At 41.4% G+C, this 22,085-nt stretch overlaps 1 protein-coding gene across 3 annotated transcripts in view; it reads right to left on the reverse strand.

Moving 5' to 3' along the window:
• Positions 1-270: 270 nt before the first annotated feature.
• MBOAT1 (membrane bound O-acyltransferase domain containing 1) overlaps positions 271-22,085 on the reverse strand; it is a 57,690-nt gene continuing 35,875 nt past the window's right edge. For 2 of the 3 annotated variants that reach the window (XM_054192791.1, XM_054192793.1), the window contains 9 exons: positions 20,112-20,167; positions 17,838-17,892; positions 14,937-15,120; positions 13,132-13,324; positions 9,934-10,037; positions 7,057-7,121; positions 5,540-5,672; positions 4,184-4,335; positions 271-2,110 (listed from right to left, as the gene is read on the reverse strand). In XM_054192791.1, coding sequence (XP_054048766.1) covers positions 1,978-2,110; positions 4,184-4,335; positions 5,540-5,672; positions 7,057-7,121; positions 9,934-10,037; positions 13,132-13,324; positions 14,937-15,120; positions 17,838-17,892; positions 20,112-20,167 — 1,075 coding nt within the window. In that variant the 3' untranslated portion in view covers positions 271-1,977. The remainder of the gene's footprint in view (positions 2,111-4,183; positions 4,336-5,539; positions 5,673-7,056; positions 7,122-9,933; positions 10,038-13,131; positions 13,325-14,936; positions 15,121-17,837; positions 17,893-20,111; positions 20,168-22,085) is intronic. The other variant, XM_054192792.1, reaches the window with a different exon arrangement.

A 22,085-nucleotide genomic window follows, 5' to 3' on the forward strand; every position in this document is an offset into this window, starting at 1 on the left:
AAGGGAAACATTAGATGCCCGAGACGCAACTGAGGCCAGTGCCACAAGGAGAACACACGCACGAGGACAAATAAGGACTGACCAAGTCAAGGACAAAGCTGCCACGAGAACAAGTGGGGGTCGTCTCTGTTTCAGCAGGAGCAGTGTGTAAAGCCCCCACGCTCTGTAAGATCCAGTAGACCTGAACATCTCCCCTCACAAGCGTGAGGGATCTCACACCCATTCACCCGTTTTCACATCAGACGTTTGCGATTAATAATGCCAGACGGCGACACAAAGTAATTTGTTTATTCAGATCAACCTTTTAATCCCATCTCACCTTCAAAATAAATTACCAAATAAACTCTTTCATGAACTATGCTCTAAATCATGAGTTGGTCACAGGACAAAAACTTCCCACCAGAGAAAAGAAAAAAAATCAAACTTTTTTTGGAACTTGTTTTGGTTTCACCAATTTGTTTCTTCCAAAAATGTTAGGATTCTGCAAAATTTTAATCTGACATAAAGATCAGAACGCAGTAAACAGCAGATTCTTTGCTCAATCACACGTCAGTTAAATGATCATAAAGCAATACCAATACTTTAACAAGGGAATTTCTTCTACTAAATCCAAAAAAAAAACATTCCTCGAAAACAGTAATTTTAAAAAATGGTTTAGTCGGTTTTGATGTGTCGTACCATCCCTGTTTTATTGGGGTAAGTGGATTTTAGAAAAATGAAATAAAAAACCTGACACAGCATTTTGCAGCGGGTTATCTCAATGCACAACAAGCTCTTAGAAATTAAGCCTCAAAACATCCCTGTAAGCCAAGGACTTTACAAGCAGGGAAAGTTGAACCAACAGGCTAAGTGACATGTCAAGATCATATAAGGACGTGGTCTTGACTCTTGTGATGATCATACCACATCACAATATTTTCTGGAGAATGATTTATTAGGACTATGATAATTACCGCTCAGATTTCATGTTAGTGTTATACCGCTGGAAAGTGACCCCTCCACAAGACAGGATGTTTTGGAGTAGAACAATCTGATCCATTACAAAACCTTTTCAGATTTAACCCGTAACTGCAAGCTTTAAAACACTAAACCTGCATGGCCCCTCAGTTATTTTGACAGTGAAATGGAAGTGCTGCATCACTCTAAAACCTCAAAGTAAGGCAGACGTAGCAACGAGCACCAGCTGCATCATTAAAGAAGCACAACACAGGGTGTATGTCCCTTCTTTTACTCTAAAGGGTGTTGGTTTTTTTCGTTTTGCTTTTACTTGGCTTTAGATTTTGGCCTAGCCAGTTGCCAGTGCTCCCAGACACCTATTCCCAAGGGACGTGTCTTGCCCTCATTACCAGCAGGTGTCACGTTTGAAGGGACGTGAAACACCCTTGCTGCCGAGCTCAGGCTGAGGTCCCTGCTCCTGGGGATTGCTGGGGAAAGCCCCGCTCCCTCTTCTCCCTGCCAGGGCAGAAGTCAGCACCAGCACCTTGAGCAACCCCCTGCCCGTAGTTCTCTAGTTGCATCATCTCTCTCCAGAGCCAGGAGGTGAAAAGCTTCCCGGGCCAGCTGCCCACAGCGCCAGGCTATCAAAAGCAGCTGGTCTAACTCTTTATTAGCTGCTTCCTGTCCCTCTAATCACCAGATTACTGATTAATTGTATATTTCTGTAAAAGAGCAAAAAATGCCTCTCTGTGTGAAAAAGTTTAAATATATAAAAACACTTCATAAAAATATTTACTAAAAAAAAAATCAAAATGCCCCATGAGCCTGTAAACGTTGCCTGTAAAAGCTCTCTTAACTGGAATAATTTGAAATACAGTCATCCAGGCTCTTTTCTGCCCTTTCCAGTAAGGTTTTAAGATAACCAATAGAAATGCCACCTGTTTGCTACTTCGACCCTCATCCCACCCGTTTTTCTTCTTCTTTGCTTGTTTCCAACATGACAGTTTGATTTCCCAATGTCAGCAATTTTCTTTGGAGGCATCATTTGTCTTTGCTTTTAACAGAGTTCTGCGTGGCCTGATTCTGAGGCTTTCTTATGGAGTGGGCTTGAGGTCTGATCGGTAACACGAGCAACACCAGGATGCTTAGAACGTGCATGTGAAAATACATAGACCTGGGAACAAGAGCAGAAAGAGAATGTTATATTTTTGTTGGTAATAGCATGAATTGCACAACCTCAGTAAGTCCATGCAGAGTTCAGTGCTGAGGGATGAATGCAGAAAGTATGAACCTGACCTAGAATGCACAAAAACACACCCTTGAGTTTCACACAGCCTATCCATGTGGTATCTGCTGGCGTCGATGAAAACGTTGCTGTGGATGCTAATGAGGCAAGGAATCAATCAGCAAACTCCATAATCCAAAGTCTAACAGCTCAGATGAACCCATGTAATTCAAGTCTAGTTTTATTCAGCCCATCTCTCTTGTAATGTTAGAGCGCACTAAGCCTGCTTTCTGAAGAAACACCCTTCACGCATAGGATATAAAACTTGTACAAGTTTGTTTTTTTTTTTTAAAAAGTGACAGAAAGAAAAAAAAAGTCATTCCAAGTGCTGAGAGCTGCAATAAATCAAAACACTCAACTTTTAACTGGGGAAGGTCCAGTAATAATGTTTACAGAAGGGTTGTGTTTCTGAAGGCAACTATTCTGAGACATCATGATTTGACATCTAATTAAATATCACCTATTTTTATTTCAAATAATTTGGTATACACAAGATTGAGCAGAAATAAAAGATACTTAAACCAATTACTTGAGGCTCTGTCAGCCTGGGAAGGACCACATTTGGCAGTGGTGTGGTCCAGCTCTTAACCACAGAGATGTACCTGTCCGTGGTCTCATTTACGCTTCCTATCACAGTTCGGATATCCTTGTAAGGTGCTTAAGATCATTGCTAGGTGTGCAGTGCTCCAGATTTCCTTAACAGTCTCTAAATTTAAGTGTTAACTACATTCAAAGTCACTAGGGCAAACAATATTAAGGTGATGACCCAACTTGGGGCAAAGATGGAAAATCATTTTCTTAGTTCAGAACTTCGGTAAAAGTAACATTTCTGCCTTCGTGGATGCTGGCATAGTGCTAGCAAGTTCTCTATATGTATTTATTTCTGTAGTTTTGATGTTAACAATGTAATCTCACACAATTACATTAATATTTGCTACATGGAATGGCCTTTTGTAGCACAAAGGGAACCAACTTCACTTAGAGGGCAAATTTATAAACCAGTTTAATATCTTAGTCTTTTCTCTCCTTTTTTGTTTGATTGCTGTTTGCTACTTTTGCCTTGAAAGACAGAAAAATTAGATATTAACAGGGTACTTGGGAAAGCACCTTACCGAAACTAAGAATGATTTGGAGTCATTTTTATATGGTAAGTTTTCTGTGTTGAAATCAAACGTTTTAAGAAACAGGGACTGAAAATGTCAAAATTCAACCCCCTTCAAACAGTCTTCCTGACAGCGGCTATCTTGACTACCAGTTTTATGTCTTTTATGTTAGAGGAGGGAATTGTCTTTCTTCTTAGCCAAAACCTGTTACTCTATGTTGACAGTTCACTGTAGAATGAAAGAAAAGTAAGTAAAGCAATGTAGTCCAGTCTCCCTTTTCAAATTACTTTCTCAACTTCTTTATTTCAAATTATTTTTATTAGGGTATATCCAATATACTCTGCAACACCACTGTTTTCTTATTCATAAGGAATCTAGGGAAGTATTCAAAAACAAAAGCATACTCATTTCAAGAAGTAATGCTCTGCATTAGGGAAGGCACCCTCCTTATCTCCTGCTGACTGATCACTTCTCCTGTTCTACACATTTGGCAGCTGGAAACGTGGTCTTTTCTCATCGAGTCCTTCCAACTGCCAACTCGCATTACTCTTGAACTCTCCAGCCTTGGCCACTGTTAATGGTTGAGACTTGACTGTTTGGAAAAAGGAAACTTAATACAAGAAAAGTCACATAAGAACACAGAAAGACTGAGAAATAGAAGTGAAGTGCTCTGCTTTGGCATAATTATTATCTCATTAAGTTACAGGAGTGCAAAAATCACCCCTTACACGTTATTAAACATCCTGTTTGAACTCCTTTCAAATTTGATGAAATGCCAACTGCTTTTCAGTGTGGTTTGGATTATTTAGTAAAAGCCTGCACAGGTCTGGAGAATAACAGTCAAGAGTAGAGAACTTACTTGTAGAATTTAATTGTGGGCTCAACAGCCAACATAACGAACGGTGCAACAGTATAGCACACGGCCAGCTGAGTGGCAACCCAAGTAACAACATCGTAGGCTATCTTGAGAGGCACTGACGAGAGGAAGTAATGTCTGCAATTGTTTCTTATCTGCAGGTCAGGGAAAAGTAAACAGAAAATTATATAAATCCATTTCTTAGGCAAAGTCATGCAGACACATTACAGCATATGACTCTCCACTTATCCTCGGCATCAGTATTACAGAAAAGTTCGTACACCCGTTAGAAAGCACTAAGACTAGGAAGACAGAAGTGTATTGACTGGCATATCCAAGATCCCACAGTCAACCAGTGGCAAACAGAGAAGCGTCCCCCAGTTTCCTCTGCGATAATGACAGAGAGCAGACTCTCATGCTGGGTATCTGGCACAATATGTTTGGGGAGGGGAGTTGTTATGATTTGATCTTTCCCTCTCCTGGTTTGATTTTTTTACTGGTAATCAACAGTGAAACAAAGTTACTTTAAATGAACAAGTATGTTTTTATACCTGCAAGCATGTGCTGTTCCCTAGAGATAATGGTTTAGCTTCACATCTATGAAATCCTCATAAATGAGAGGCAAAGCACATGTTAAGACTGCATGTTCAGCAACCTGCTCTAGCCACAGCGGTTAATATTGATCACTAGTTTAATTCACATTTCAAATTGACCTGGTTATTTATCCATAGTCAAACTCTGAAAAACCATAGTGGTGCTTTCCAGCCCTGCACAACTGCCTGGTTCAGCATGAAAGATCAGCAGTGATAAATTTAACAGCGATAAATTTATCACTGTTCTGTCTTTGGTGACTCTACCCAAGATGAGGCCCATAAACACAGAGACCAGTTTACTGCATCAATTTCATCCACATGAAAGAGTTCAAATTTGGGCTAACGCTCAACCCATAACACCTTCTTGTGAATGATTGCACCCAGAGCTGATTACACGCCAGCGTATAGGCAACATGACCTAGCAAAAGCCTGGACTTGAGCTTAATCTTGGATCCCAAGCTAATCTGACGGCATGGACATAGCCGGTGGCTGTACTACCAACTGTACACTCACAAGCAATGTTTCCTCTGACAGCCAAGGACAGCATTGCAGCACATGCAGAACTGGTGTTGGTTATAACTGCTGGGGGTATTCGGTAATTAGCATCAACACAGAACAAAGTTCCGGTGAACATCAAGGCCACGAACGCATGAAAGAGGGTTCACAGCAGGGACAAGTTGCTTGACTATGTCAGGGTGGTTCCTGCAGTTGACAGATGGATAGTATCTACTATGGGCCTTAGAAAAGAACAATGAAAGGTACATACTGCTCTGGCTGCGAGCGTGATAAGGATTCCAGTGAGAAATGTAAAATAATATCCAGGATAGATACCATGCCACAGCGCCGACAGGATAAATGTTAACGCCGTAGGGTACCAGGGAGCTCTGTCATAGCAAACACTGCAATGACAAAAACAAAACAAGAAGCAACTGAATACAACTGATCAATGGAAACTGCACTTCAAATCCTTCTCTGTTTTTAAGGTCTTATTCTGTTTTCTTAACAGTTTTATCTTTCCTCAGTTACAGACAAGGGCATGAGGCACTCTCCCTTCATTTACAAGGAGCACTACATGGAAAGAGGAAGCACGCTTTTATGCACTGAGTATCCAAAGAGCACCTGTACACATATTCCTGGTGCGCATAGCGTTTAAACAAATAACGGGGCAAAGTAAACAAATAACGGGGCAAAGGGCAGGCAAGACTTCTCTTTCAGCTTTATAGCTCTATCTGGAATCACACACTACCCTTCCAAACGCTGATGGCAGATCGAGAGCAAGTCGAAGGACAGAGACGTGACCCCATCCTTCACTGGTGAACAGCGGTATTTTTAGGCACTGTTATCTGTCATGCTGGGAACAAAAGGGAGCGCTATAAGCTATTGTAAAGCAGGAGATTCCTGCTAACTTCAGCAGCCCAAAACCTTACTCCGAAGATGCAAGCGAATGATACCAGTTCAAGAATGCACCAACTGGTCTATTTGGCTATCTGAGGTTTAACTGAAATGCTGCGTTCCAAAGAACTGAGTCAAGATAATGCACTTTTTATCAGGAACATCATTTGAATCATGAAAAATAGTAGCCATTGACTTTTAAGATGTATATATTTAACAACAAAGATAGCCATGATAACTACAATAAATCTGTGCCTGCATTTCAGACCTCACCACTGGCTGTACACTGAGCTTTAATCATGCCAAAAAACATAACAAGTCTCACTTGGACTTATGCTAATATTTATAAGTGCCTTAACAGTCACGGGTTAAAATCAGATCATCTCAGTGCTTTAAGAAGTCTCTTCTCTATATCCTAAACAGGGACTCCTTAGCAAGCATCTTCTGGTAACTCCAAACTGGACTACAATGGGGCTCTGAAGATTTCAACTTCTCTCCAGTTCTAGCTGAAATAGATCCCAGTGACACAAGGCTCACCTCCAGGAGTCGTACACATGGGAAACATAACATAGCAAAGTGAAACAGTGCAACAAGAATAACGGAGGCAAAGAGCAGCCTAAAAGATGCCATCAAAATGCTATTACTTTTTATTATGGAAGATCTGAACAGTTCGTTTATGGCTTTGCTGCTCATATATAAAACACAGGCATCTTACATTTGCAGCAATAAAACTACTGTACCAAATACCCTTGTATTCCACCAACTGTTGCAGACACAGGAAACAAAGATAGACAAGAGGCCATACGTTTATGAGATTCACCAGTCGGTGTTTTTCCAGGCCATCTAGAGGTTTTGGGTTTCACAAGCACATTACTATTTCATTATTCTTACCGTTTTAGCCAGGCAGCTGTCTGAATGTTCCAGTTTTCAATGTACATTTTAAAACTTGTCGCAGTCTAAGAAAGAAGTTCACATGAAATGTTAGCACTGAAACCTGTAAGATAATACTTGCATTTTAAATTAGAGAGGAGATACATGGAAAAATATTAATTCTAGTAGTAAACTGTTGTGAAGACTGTGCCACAGTCCATCGTTGCACTAATATGTTTTGGGAGGGACATTAACTAGGCTGATTGCTCACCGCTAACATTTGGCACTTGCTGTAAAATCTCACTTTGTTTTGCAAAATTAAATACAATGTTTGGTTATTTTTCAAATTAAAGGAAATCTGAAAAGCTTTCTTGTTCTAAATGCTTGGCCTTCCCTTCAGTTCATAAACAGCTTCATTTTTGGAAGAGATATCTTGCCACCCATTACGCAGTCTGGATTTCCCTAGAGTGCTACTAGAACAAAGTGTTATGAAAACTAAAAGAAATGCATTATTATTTGGAGATGGAAGCGGGAAGACTGAAACACATGGACCAAAAAAAAAAATAAATTTGGGACTAAATTTAGAACCCAATTCTCAGCCACTGCCCAGCTTGAGAAACCAGAGTGGACTCCAGGGTCCTGGGAGAACCACCTGTACCCTCACATAGCACCAGTTCCCCCAGCTTTAGGGGACTGCTGGGCTCTGTTCAGCACCAGTTCCCCTAATCCTGGTCAACTTCACCTCTGGTGGTTCCCCATGCCCACTCCCTCTTGCTCCTTGCCTGCTGACAGAAACTTCTGAGGACCCCCTCACCAAGCAAGGACGTGATTCTGTGACACCACATTATTTTCCTGTATCAGCTGAAGGCAAGGGCACACTGAAAAGATGGATTAAAAGCAAAGGTTTCCAAGGGGAAAATGCAGACATTTTTGCACTTCTACACAGAATCCTGAAGGCTCGCACTTCAGCGTCTGTGTTTAAAGAGTTAAAATGATTAACAATTCCCAATGTGGTACTGCCACATTTTAATTGCATTACTGCACCAAGCGAAGCCAAGAAAAATATCATTTCTCTTCCAACTAATTTTGTCACTCTCTTTTGGCCTCCTTTAAGTTCTTCTGTTACATTACCAAGACAGACAGTAGTCACTGGCTGTCAAAATATGCACGCTGCCAAGGCTTTCAAGTCCCCAACGTGTGTTTAGCCCATTCACATTTTAATGCCCTCACAGCTCTTGCTATGTGCTTATCTTTACTACAGATCAGGTAATTTCTTAGCCATATTTAGCACTGAAGTTCCCAACTCTTAAACAATTTTGCATATGCAGGTGGCTATACCTGCTGAAAACGCACTGTACAATCACACTCAAACTTCAGCTCCTGGAATTGTTGTTGGTGCGTACAGTGACAGTTCAAGACTTTCCTAAAGTAATGGTCTCTGTAGCCTCTCTTTTGATCATTGCACACGTGACCAAATCAATGGAAAGCACTCTACCTATGCTCCTGAAAATAATTTCTCCACCCTGATCTCTATTGTCCGTGTGACCAGGAAAGGAAAACGTTTTGAGGGGCCTACAGTTCAGTTCGTAGAGGGGAACAAAGGCTCCTGTTTCCTTAATTTGGCTTGAATAAAGAGCGTTGCCTGCACTTCACTTTCCTCCTTCAAGCAGAAATTGCCTCAGCCCATCAAGGTAGGAATCACCTCCTGCCCCCAAAACCAAATCAGATATTGATTCAAGATCTCAGAGTAGTATCTAGAGTGCTGCCATCATCAAGGAGCGTAAAGCATTTCTGGGCTGTGTATTCTGTACCGCTTAAGGAGAGATGTTCACTGAGGATTAATTAAAGTAAAAAAAAAAAAAAAGGCAGAGAAAGGATGTTGAGAAAGAGAGAATGTATAAGGATGCTTCCAGTTTTGGCATCTTTCAATGAAGAATTACACGGGCTCTTTCGTTTTTGAGAAGAGCTATTACAGCACATTCACTTAGTCACAGATCATTCAGCAATAAAGCAGTCAACTTATTTTCATCTGCTTTTCCTTTTAAAATCATAACTACGGAATTACAGGAGGAAGCTCCTCCTATTTCTGAAGAAAAGAAACCTTTAGAAAGCAGTCTCAGACACAAACATTATCACATCTCACTGGCATTCACAAAATAGTCTTCGGGGCAAACAAACTACAATTGCCATCTTTTGCATTAGAGAAACAAACATAAATAGCTTACAAAAGACTAATGGATGTTAAAAGTATACCACAGTCACAAGAAACATGTGTGACAGATGTTTTGAGAAACAGTGTGGTTTGCTGGATGGAGCTGCAGATCGGCAGCCACCTAAGCTCTATGTGGCCCTGCCAGTTCCCACTCAGGTTGCTCAGTTTCCACCTGTTATCTCTCCAACCCTTGCTTTTCGGCATTTACAAGAGGCACTCCAGGCATGTGCAGGGACCCAGCCCTCGCAAGTGTTTGTGCAATGCCTACTTACGGCAGCCTCTTTCGCTAACACCACCCATCTCAACTGGGTTGCAAAAGTGGAAGACTGTTAGAAGTAAATAAACAGAATCCACCACAGATGGTAGAGAATCATAGCTGCAAGCAATTTCCTGACCTGCTGAACTCAGCCACTATCTACAGTAATTGACTGCTCATTTATTAAACATCTGATTAATCATTTATTAGTCCTCTATAAACTATTTAGAAATGCAACCTGAATACAGAGAGTGATGAAGCCTGTGTGACAGGTGCTTTTTATCTGCCCAACAGATAAAATACAAAACCTCTTCACGTTAAAGAGGGGCAGCCTGGTGGCACGGACTTATTTTCCTTCCAGCAAAGCTTCTCCCCATTATCGTGCCCATTTCTCTATAACTATGCCAATGCAGTCACTTTTTTAACTCACCTCAATGTTCCAGATATTCAAATTGGACAACAGGTCCCAGCGGAAAGTGCCTTTTTCATCAACTCCACTGAATCCATAGCCAGCTGCATTGTTCACTGCATCTGCTGCAATGTCAAAGCAAAACAGGTCAAATCAGACTGCTGGAGGAGTTGTGTTTTCTTACAAGTCAGTATGACACTAAACACGCGTTCAAGCCAGCTCTCTTTCAAAGAGAGGCTTACTCTTGGCAAAGGGGCATTGCTATAAGGCAACAGAAGAGTCATTCCCTCTAGAGGAAAGACTAGAGACTCCTTGGCAGAAGAAATAAAATAGTAAAAAAAACAATAGATAGAAATCACTTTTCCTATTATTTTGCCTTTATTATCCATCTGAGATAGATAGACAAGTCGCCGTAAAATGAATGAGCATTTTCCTCAAAAGGGTACCTGGATGTCACAGCATTTTCCAGAATTCCGAAAAACTGTAGTGTCTCAAAGACATGCTTTACCGTCTCTATTAAGAGTTCCAACATGGTTGTTTTAATTAAGACTTTCATTCAGACTTCCACAGACAAAGCCTTTGGTAATCCTGTTGCTCAGTGCCCCACCATCTCTACAAACCAAATATTGAATAACTTCAATTATAGACTTAACTACTTTAAGTGCAAATAAAAGCTTGGGTAACAGTAGGCATTTCACATGCTGCGCTCCCGTTCTTTTCCAGGGCGCCAGTCAACTACCTCCCCTCTCGGCCTTGCCTGGGAGCCACCTCATCACTGAGTTTCAAGATTCTGCTTTTAATGTTCCCCTGACAGAAATCCTCTCCCAGAGTACTAAGAAAACAGAAGGGATTCATTATTTCTGGATCACTAGGTGTAGCCAACACTGAGGATTACTGGAAGAAAAAGGAAAGCGAAAAATACAGGTAAGGCTTTTCATTCTAGATCATTTACAAAATACAAGCCTGGTTAAGTTACGCTTTAAGAAGGTCACCATTTCTTTCCCAAGAATGAAAACTGATTTTGCTTTGTAAATGCTATGAGTACAGGCACAAGGTCATGGAGAAGCCCTAATGCACAAAACCAGGGACAGAACCTAATTAAAAGCAACAAGACTAACAATAAATAAATAAATAAATAAATGAGCAACCTTCTCTAACCTGAAACTTTCAATTTTATTTTCCACTTTACTAAACGAGCTAGATTCTACTGAGGGAAAGAAAGGTCTCCAAGTTTTTAATTCTCTCCCTGTTTAAAAATACCCAATAAACAGCAACCCTGCCTGAAACTGGCCCATAGGACCCTGCCCAGTATCAGAGACTGGAGCTGCATGTAACTGTCACCCCAGAGAAGGGGGACTCCTGGATTTGCTCCTCCTTGCCCCAGAGGTAGCAGGGACCAGTTAGTGTTTCTCTGCCAAAAGCAACAAACCAGAAATCCAGGGCCATAATAATACAGCAGAACCGTCAGCCTCTCGCTTCCCAGCCTGCTGCCTGCAGAGCAAGGTGTGAAGCGCAGAAGAATTGCAATTGTCCACCCTCGAATTGCTCACAAAACCCCCATCTCCGCAAAGCTCAGCAGAGGTTTCCCTGCTGACTTGAACGGCTCTAGGGTATCGCTTTCGCAGCTCCTTGGCTGTAGGTGCTCAGTCTCGAATTGGTTTCATCGACAGCTCTCAGTTAGCTTTGCAGCCACGTTCCCACGACTATCGCTAATGCAGCAAGAAGCCAAATTTTCCATCTTTCCATGGATCTGGAGGAATTCAGCAGTGTGGCTCAAGGACAATAACATGCCTGTCCTTTTCTGAGGACAGGACGTGCTTGTCGGCCGTTTCAGCAGGCACTTCCGTAATGCCCTGGGCCATGTCACTGGGAGCTAAACTGCGAAAGGATAAAGTGCCTGCTGTTCTGCCTGGATTTGCAATGTGACTAGTAAAGGCCTCACCCTCCAGTATTGATGCATGCTTTTCCCAAATCCCCTCATTTGTAAGACGTTTCCTACAGCCTCTGTGGCTTAGTCATGTCACAAATCCAAGTTCAGTTTATCCCTTCGATAATGGACTTTTAGTTAAATATAATGCCAGAAAAAACAGAGGGAACAATTTAACATTGGATCCCACAAAAACAAGTTTCTGAGCAAGCAATTCTTTATCTAGCAAGCCTTTCCCATCCCACACATGCCAGTCCTGGCTGTCTTCCCTTGTTCTGTCAGTTTTATTCCCAGCAGTTTAATCATAGCCTTGCAATGAATTTCCCTGGCTCTTTCCATCCCATCTCAATGACACTCTTCTCAGTTTCAGGTGCATGCATTACTGGCTGGGCTTTCAGGATCTCCCCTACGCACAAAGTCTTGTAACACCAGCAAAAAAATTCAGTGTCTCAATTTTCAGCCTGGCCTAGAACAATTTGACTCCTCACACATAGATGGGAAAGGTGACTTCTGAAAGGAACAAGGTAAAATACAAAAAGATTATTCTGACCACCCGTCTAGCTGGCTCCCAGTAAAAGAAGTTTGCTTCTCTCTATAATGAGCCCTCTTCCTTCTCTTCTCCTTTTCCTTGCAGAGATCCTTGGGTCCTTCCTATCACATCCTTTGTTCCCCACGGGTTCTCCAGTCCTTTCTCTTGACCGCTCAAAGCTGTTGTGTACACAGGACCCCAGAGTGCCTTAGAGGCAAAGCCTAACCTCAGCCCCACAACAAGCACTACAGCCTTCTAATACAGATGCACGTGCTAAAGATGTCCCTAAAGGAAGAGAGAGGCCTTTTTGCACTGTAATATACTTGTAAAGCTTAAGCCAGTGTGACAAATTTTAACTTCCTAACCCCACTGATATAAGTGGCAAATGATGAACAAAGCATAAAAATCAAGGTTTAGAGGAGGCAAACTTTTTTTTCCTAATAATTCCTGAAAAATTATTTTGGTACAATCACAAAGTTCTAAGTAAGAGGCAATCTTTACATTGACTTTACTGGTAAGAAGCTGAAAAGCTCCAGAGGCAGGGGATGTCAGACAAGCTAGAAGATATTTTATGCACATTTTTTCAAAACTTTTGACATTTCCCCACTTCAGTGGGGTCCACTGCCTACAGGAGCACATGTACATTTCCCACATGAACTACAGGTTTAGCAACTAATTCCCCCCCCCCCAATGTTTCAGACCCCCTCCCCCATTTATGAACTTATTTGTTACCCACAAAATTAGGGGATGTAGCCAGACTTACCTAATGTCCATGCAAAGTAATACTTTGGTTTTGCTGCCTGTGTTACAACATACAGGTAACCAAGTCTTGACAGGAAGGGTGTTTTATCAAGAAATTCGTTATCAATAATATATGCCATAGGAAAGTTCTTGGTAAGTGTCAAGAATAAAATGAGAGATACTAGTGTGATACACAGCTTGTACATCACTGCTCCCTAGAAAGCACAAACAACAATGAAACATTCATTAGAAATGTTTGCTTAAGGGGAAAAAAAAGGCAGTGCTCATGACATACAAAAACAATGCACTTCAAGAACCAATACAGTTAGCAGTTAGCAGTTATGATAATAATTAATTTAGAAGAGGTGACAAAGAAAAAGCCACAGTCAAAGCTTTGGTTTAATTTGGTTTACTGAACTATCTATAGACAGGTAAAAAGGACAACCAGAAGTCAAAACTGGTGATGAACTTCATGAGAGATTCCTACAGCAGTCAGTGGAGGTCTTAAAGTGAGCAGGGAAACAAAAAACCAAAACCCTACAATGGAAAGCAGAAATCTTCCCTATATGCACTGTCACCTCCTAGAACTAAAGACTGGATTCCTCCTGGAAGCCAAAAGCATTGGCCTTCAGTAGGTCTTACTGTCCTGCTACCATCCAGAGGTCTTGCTAAAAATCACTTGTCCAAAAAGCGCATACCTTCCCATGATATAGGGTATTTACTACACCACAGTGTTCTCTATTACAGCTCCCTAGCTTTCTACATACTACTATCAACAATCATGTCAGCAGTTTGAAGCTTGATTTCAAATACACATCAGGAGTAAACTCTCCTTGATACAGTCATAATTAAAAAGGTAAATCTGGCACTTGGGTACCATGTAAAAATTGACTCACATTCTCAAAAGACTAATAAAAGTGCAATATACTATTGAAACAACAATGCATTTTTTAATCGCAAGTACTCTTTTTATATATTCTCCATATTCTGGAATAAACTAACGTGCAATTATCTTTAATGTAAATTTTAACGTTCTCTGCTGACTTCCATCTAACATGACATAGGCCTTATTCTGACCTCAGTCAGACTAATGTAAATCAGAAATAACGCCACTAAAGTCAGTAGAAATACAACCGTGTGCAACAGGAATCAGGTATGCATAGGCATATACTCAACTTCAGAGGAGACATTCTGCACACGCTCCAAAGCTACACATTCAGTGTCGCTTTAAGATAAGAGAGAGGAATTTTGTTCTCATGCTATGTTATCCTGCCTTACAAGACGGTCATTTTATAAGAAGGCTTTAAGCAATATATAAAAAATATAAAATAAAATTAGCGTTAGTAGTATGTAAAAAATGACCCACAAGACTTCTTAAAGTGTGAGATTCTCTTGCAAAGCACCTGGACAAGCTACAGTTTCTGATTAGCCTTGACTCATGTACTTCTAACATCTCCTACACTACGAGTGAGATTTGACTTCTTTTTTTTTTTCCTGACATTTCCTCTTCTGTCTAGAGCTGAACTGCCACTCCTCGTTGTCAGAACCTGCAGACCGTTCCCATTGCTGCACAAAGGACATCCATTAACCAATGACCTCTTTCGCAAGCCAAACGAATTTGGGGAATTCAAGAGGAAGACACCAGCCCCTTCACCCCTGACCCTGTGATAAAAACAGCATCCACTTCACAGAAAAATACCCACTGTAACGATTACTGGGAAGATAATCCAAAAATGGTTTTTCTTCTGAGTTTTTAATTATGAGAATCATGTACAAAGCTGTACTCTCCTGCCCTGTGCAATAAATCTTTGTCATTTTAAAACTTACAGTTGGAGAAGGATCAGGAAGTCTGTCATAACCCTTCTGCTTCCAGTTCACTTCTAACAGTTTCATGTGCACGTGCCTCCCTTCAATGAAGGCTATATAATCCTTGTAATTGCTGCAAGGCCCAGCTATGATGCTCATAAAATTGAGGAGATAGCTTAAATACTCTAGCAAAGAAGGTCTTGTCCTGTGAAAATCATCCACACACAACAAAACAAAACAACCAAAACAAAACAAGGTAAAACACAGTAAAGGCTTTCACGAATGCTTTTTGTTGTACTGTCTGCCTCAGTCCCCAACTCTCTCCTACCACCCTCCCCCCAGCTGAGAGTTCACTAGATCTGTTTTGGAGAAGATGAAGCTCATCCTCTCTTATATCCCACTGACATCTGGCACATGGCAGTCAGAACAAGGGTAACGTGGAAGTGCTTACGCTACAGGTGAACTTATTTGAAAAGTTGTAATCTTATCACTAGAAACATTTTAGCTAAAAGCAGTCATGAATTTAAATACCCACTCTCAAACAAATTGGCTTGCGCATTTTGAACAGGCCAGCAGTACCAGGAGTGAGAAGCTGGTAATTGTTTTTGGACATCTGTCCAGGATGTCAGAGACCAGTAACGGCTGGCAGACCACAGCTGAGTAACCGGGGTCTCACCAAGCTGTGCAATGCACTGCTTTGCCTTATTATGCAAACCACAGGGCGGGCAGCATTTAAGACCAGGACTCTTGGGCCAGAGAGGAGCTCTCACCCAGCCTTCAGTTCAGCCTTCTGAAAAATGGGAAGCGTGATGTGAGACATAGAGGAAGCGAATGAAGAGGCACTCTGTCCTACTGTGCAAATAAAGGAAGTAATTGCCTGTATTGCATCACGGACAGGAAAAGGAACTAAGGGGAAAAAACACATAAATCAAAAGACAGCTGAAGACGAAAGTCAAAGGAAGTCCATCGTGTTCATTATTTCCATTTTGCAAGGGCATATCCCACAAGTTTCTTCGGGAGTTTTACATTAGATATAAAATGAAGAAGATCCACTGTCCTTTCTACAGATCAGTAGGATGGAAAAGAAAGATGCACAGGCCTCTCACTGCTAGTGCAAACTGTAAATTGTTGGGTGTACTTTATTTATGTGGCAGAAAACACCAACATCCAAATTCTGCACTGAGATACACAGTCCTCTCCACGGATGTGCTAATAGTCACCATCCAAGTAAATGAGGAGTCCCCAGATGAGAACAGAAACTAGGGCACAGGGCTCTCCCATCCAAGACACAGATGGACACACATAAACCAAAACCCACTTAAAATTCTTTCAGACCAAAACATAGATTTCTAGCAGAAAAACTAAGCAACAGTTAAATGTTTGCTGTTGCCTTTTATTCTGAAGTGGAATTAGTTTGAATAAACAGTTAGCTTAGCCAGGATTTTCTGCATTCATCCTGCTGGTTATTGTAGATGTTGGTGCCTGAATGATATGTTCTCTGGTGAAAGCATTTCATGGAAAGGTGCAGCAAACAATTTGGGGGAAGGCTCATCTTTATGTTCTGCAAAATCAGGTCCATGATTTGGACTTCTGAGCTCTACAGTAAGATTGAAGTCATTAGTTTCAATTTAGCTTCTGCACATGGGTGGGTGGGGAGACATGAGCAATGCATGAAGGAATGTACAGAGGATGAGTGAGAAACAAAAACAGACCAAGAACAGGAGGGAAGACAAAAGGCTGTATTACCAAAGGGGATTTAAAACTCTTCAGTTATGACTTGTCTGCCACCGACACTTGAGCTATTGGCATGTACTTTTCTATTATGAGCTCATCTACTGTACAAGTGAGGAAAAAAAAAAAAAGCCTGTTTGGTGAGAATTTGACTAGAATTAATCATATGGTCACACGGGCCCAGTGCAGTTAAACTTTATGCGGTGAGCTTTAAAAATAGACACAAAGTTGTAAGACTCTCCCTACAGGTTTTTTGCTTCTCAAGAAATTACTCCCTTCTTACTTTTAGAAGCTCATAGGCAGATTTTCTGATGGCTGACTCATCTGCCTTACAAATGAAGGAAATAATTTCCCTGTCCTTAAACAGACACTTCATGGTGAAAAGTAGTTCCGGTTCTAAGGCTAATTCTGTAACACTAATTCTTATTTAAAAAAAAGGAAAAGAATTCACCTGCATCCTGCACTTGTACTGAAAGACAAAATAGAAAAAAAATCAAGGCACTCAAACATATGATCAACATGCTGTCTCCCTCTGAAAAATGAGACGACTAGTTACATAATGTGAAGGATTGGGAATATTAACATTATGGAGGGAGATGATAGAAAAAAATAAAATTCCCGTGTCCAAAAATTGTGGCAAAGAAAATCAGTGTCACAGTCAAACCGAAATGGATTTTTACTATGCAGTGATGTGCTGACAGAGAAGGAGTGTTCTACGTGCAAAAATGTCACAGATAGGATGAAGAGAACAGCCAAAAAGTCAATATAGTACAGTCTTAGCCTGAATATAAAAGAGTTGATTCCGTGAAGACTAGTTTTGTTGCATGTGGAGTGTATATTTAAGTCAATGAGATGCTGCCAAGTACTTCAGTGCTTTACTGACCAGCACAAGGGTGATAAAGGCCGAAGCCCTGGATTGAAGAAATAAGGAATATAGCAGCGAAGCTATGTTTGTTTAAGGAGGGCATTGACAGCAGCATTACAAAAACAAAACTGCTCAAGGAAATAGAAAAAGCAGATAGGACTTTTGGCTTATCATGGACTGGGGAGAAGCAGGGAGCATTTTCATGGCTGGACCACTAAACTGGTTCTGACATTGCAAAGGAAAAAAACAGAACAACCATCAAATTGAAACCCTCAACTTCTTTGGATGAAGTTAAACACAAATCACTAGGGGAATTAAATTCTTACTTTACAGCAAGCCGATTTTGCTCAGCAGTGAGTTCCTCAGCTTGTCGCCCTATTCCTAGAGAGAAAGAAAAGTCACATTAGATCTTTCCGAAAGCCAAACAGTGACAGCCACCCCTAAAGCCTTATGTTTGCATCCCACGGATAACTTTCTAAAGCCATAAGCTTCAAGATTTCTTTGTCACAGGCAGTTGCAATACAGCCCAATTCCCAATTTTTAGGTCAAGTATATTCATGTTCCACCCTACCTCTTTACCTCATTCCCTCTTCCTCACCCTTGCTACACTTTCAGGAAGAGCAGCCATAGTATTCCCACACACACAATGCAACTCGCAATGCCACCAACTGGCAGCGACCCCCAGCAGCCTCTGCTAACACTCCTGGGCTGGAAAAACCTCTGTTCCCAGAAGCTGCTGGCTCATTTAAGCACAAGCCTCCCGCTGGCTCCTTGGTGAGAAATGGAGCATTTCACAGCAGGAGGAGTGGGCAGTGGAAGAGAAACGGGCTCTCAGGAAACAGAAGCTCCACTGGTGTGAACAAGCAGCCTGGCTGCCTGCTGCTGGAGCAAGCTTAAATACACGCATCAGTAATAGTCTGGAATTGTACAAGGTCCAGACTGGAAGGGCAACCTCCTGTTGAGCGCACAAGACCTTTGTGGGCAGAGGTAGAGCACAGACTTGCTGTCCCAGAAAAACTATGAAAAAATATTGTAAGATGGCCAGCGCGTAAACAGATGTTGAACATAGCAAATATCTCAAAACCTTCACTCTGAAGCTTTAGCTGCACATACTGTGAGGAATCCCACTGGCTTCAGCAGAACAACTCACCATGGGATCAGTCACAGCACTTGATGCTGAGCATGCATATATACTTCTTCACAAGATCAGGGGCTTGGCATCAATTAACACTACTATTCTAAACATACTGGCCGTAATTACCAATACGCGTACACAAGATGCATCTCCTAAAAAGACCGCTGATAAACTGCACATTTCCATTCTCTCTCTACTATTTCAGTTTGTAAATACTGGGAGGGCGTGAGTTTCAGGGAAACAATTAAGCACCTAATTACTTAAAGGGCTGGGTATTTTCTTTGTCTGTTTCCATTTATGGACAGCTGCGTTACATTTTTGCAAACAGAGATTTGTCACTGATGCCTGAGCTGCAAGCTGCCTCCGCATCAACTGCTCCATATATGGATGTCCACAATGTAATAAGCCTTTTCCACCATAATTAATCTGTAGGATTTCTGGTTTGCTTAAAACGCTTCTGCCTCTGCTGTTATCTTTTCCTTTGTCGGTTTACCTTCAATATTTTAGGTGTGCATCTAGGCCACACGCCAGTGTGGCACGCAGCGACACCCGAGCTGGCTATCTTAAATAACAGAAGCAGAGAAGCCCCAGCAACATGAATGTCAATGCCAAGGTCAATTAGCCGAGCTTCAAGCTGCACCCATTATAGCCAGCTAAAAGCATTAGACCCACTCGTGTAAACTTGGCTTGTGAACAATGCCAGACCCTGCACTACTCTGGTGTGGCCATCACTTAAATCCTAGATCATAGTATCTGTATAGCAGGCTACTTATTCAGTCACCCACAGCTCATAACGCGATGCGCCTGGGACCATCAGAAGTTCACCCTGCAACATCAGGAGACACGAGCAATAACAGTACTGATGACAACTGACATTTCTAGCCTTTGCGCTGTACTAAACACAGGCATTTTACTGGGAAATAATAGTGGTCTTTGTCACAGCACAGCACAAGACTGAAGACAATGCTATTTTACTTGCAACTGTGCTTCTCCCTGCACTGGGAAAAAGCTATTGAATTCCATCTCTCACAACTCATGGAGTATATTAGCACTGAATATATCAGTGACAGCATATTTTTGCTATGCTGACATTAATGGCATGAATGACATTAATGTATCAAATACAACTCTTGATTTTTGAGAATCAAGAACAGCTTCAGAGAGCTTAATGGAAACGCACTGTAGCATCTAAACAGTGGATACTGGCACTAGCTAAAATCCAAACTGGGCCCCAAGAAAGCAGAGCCCCCAAAGGGCAAAACAGTTGTCCTCATTACTGCGAAAACAGTTGGAACCTAGAGAACTGATCAAAACTTGAAGTTTCTCGTTTTCCTCCACAAAGCATTTTTCTTCTTCATTTGGAGCAACTTGCTGAACTACATTCATCCACTCCGTAACTCAACCACGGAATGTGCTGGAATAAAAAGGCTGTCTTCAGGACATGGGAAGAGATTCCTTTTCTTACCATCATGTAACTGGCATGCAAGTGTTGTGATCTTCTGTGTAATTATCATCAGCGGACTATAACAAAGACAGGAACAATAGTTACGTGTCTTGTAATACAAATTATTCCCAACTTTCTTACTGAACGTCTTTATCCCTTTAAAAGGCATAACTGTATTAGCAACAAGTGGAAAACATCCAATTAAAACTGAAGGAAGAACTCAGGCATAAGACAATTGCCTGGGTTCAAAACAACCGTGCAGTAACTTGCACTGGAATTTTTAATTGCTAAGTGCACACAAAGCCTTATTTTACGTCTCCCCATCCTGCAGCAACGCAGATTGTAATTCAGAAGAAATTGCACTGCAAGGAAATACCAGCTTCTGCAGTTCACTGGGCTCCCTTTCAGGCAACGACCAAATTCAAGCCCCATATGACATAAGACTAGAATACAGGAATCCTGCAGTAACATAACTCTGGCTCTCCTTACCGTTAATCTCCTATTGTCTGTCTTCTCAGTGCCCTAAAAAAAAAAAAATGTCGACTCTGCAGATACACACGCTTATTTCCCCATATGAATAGCCCTATCAATTAGGACTACGTGCAAATATCAGAATAGCTGTCAGTACAGCAGAACTTCCCACTTGCTTCTTGGCCATGCAACTGCCTTGCGGACAGCCCATCCAAGATGTACCATCCAGCTGGGAGTGTTTGGGCACATGGGATCTGGAGCCTCCCAAAAACATCATCTAGCTGTACCTGAGCCACACTTACAGGCTACACCACCATAGCAGCTCTGGAGCCAACCAAACAATCAGCATAGGAATAGCCATAGGAATGACGTTCAATAGGGCTGCTTATACTTCCCGTATCCAGCTTTATGGAGCTTGTTAGCACTGTAAACAAATGTGAGCTGCTGCAGCTAAGGAATAGAAAAAACGCAAAACTCAACTTGGTGGCATCAGGAGCTGGTCCCCATGAGGGTAAAGGACACAGCCAGGAGCACTTAGAGGTACGAAAGAAGAAAGATCAGGGGAAAACCATAGGGACAACTAACCAGTCCCTCATAGGCAGAGGCTCCAGGGCTAATTGTGGTCCACATACAGTTTCTAAGGGCCGTGGAGCCCTAAACACAAAACCCGGCACTGAACACCTGTGATCTGGAAGGACCCATGGCAGGCAAAGTGACGGATGAACACCTGCTAACGCTGCCTCTCCCCAGCTCTCTGCCACTGGGGACACCAGCACAGCATGCCCAGATTTCACACTACCTACAAGACCTTCACAACCGCAATAGCCAGGAGGTTGTAATGGGTGGTGAGGATACATCATTATTTTCAAAGCATTATTTGTGATGATTATATGTAAAGCCAGGTCCACAGAAGAGATTTGTCTTCTCTGAGGATTAATACAATGGATTGTTTCTCAATTTGGTGATAAATTATCAACATAAACCATACAGACGTTTCCACTTGAACATAAATGTTGTCTTCAACACGGAAATTAAAACCCAAATTTGGGTACATGCTATTTACAGAGTTTGACCGGTGTATGGATCTTTTTCAAAAGACGTAGATGATTATTCCAAATATTATGGCTATTCACTTTACACATTGTAAGATATTTTCTGGAATACAATGAAGGAAAAAAAGTTGAAGGCTTTTTTCTAGTTCAAGCACTGTATTTCTCAAGCTAAGAAAAGAAAGCAAAAGTTACATTCAATGATTTCTCTGTCTAAAATAACAGTCAAATATTCATGTTCTGCAGAGATTTTCAAGATATTCTGGATCATCCTTGACTAAAATCAAGCTACTGGTTACAATCAAATGTAAATCCAACAGCTAAGATAAACTGTTTGCAATCTGATTATCCCACTGTGATAAATCAAACTGATTTTACAGATAATTACTATGCTAAACATGGTAAACACCAGAATACTGGAAAAAGACATTCTTTCGTCCTAAGTGGTCTTTTTTTTTTTAATACTAAATATGGC

This window comes from Rissa tridactyla, chromosome 2 (assembly GCF_028500815.1).
Source record: "Rissa tridactyla isolate bRisTri1 chromosome 2, bRisTri1.patW.cur.20221130, whole genome shotgun sequence".
Lineage (NCBI taxonomy): Eukaryota > Metazoa > Chordata > Aves > Charadriiformes > Laridae > Rissa > Rissa tridactyla.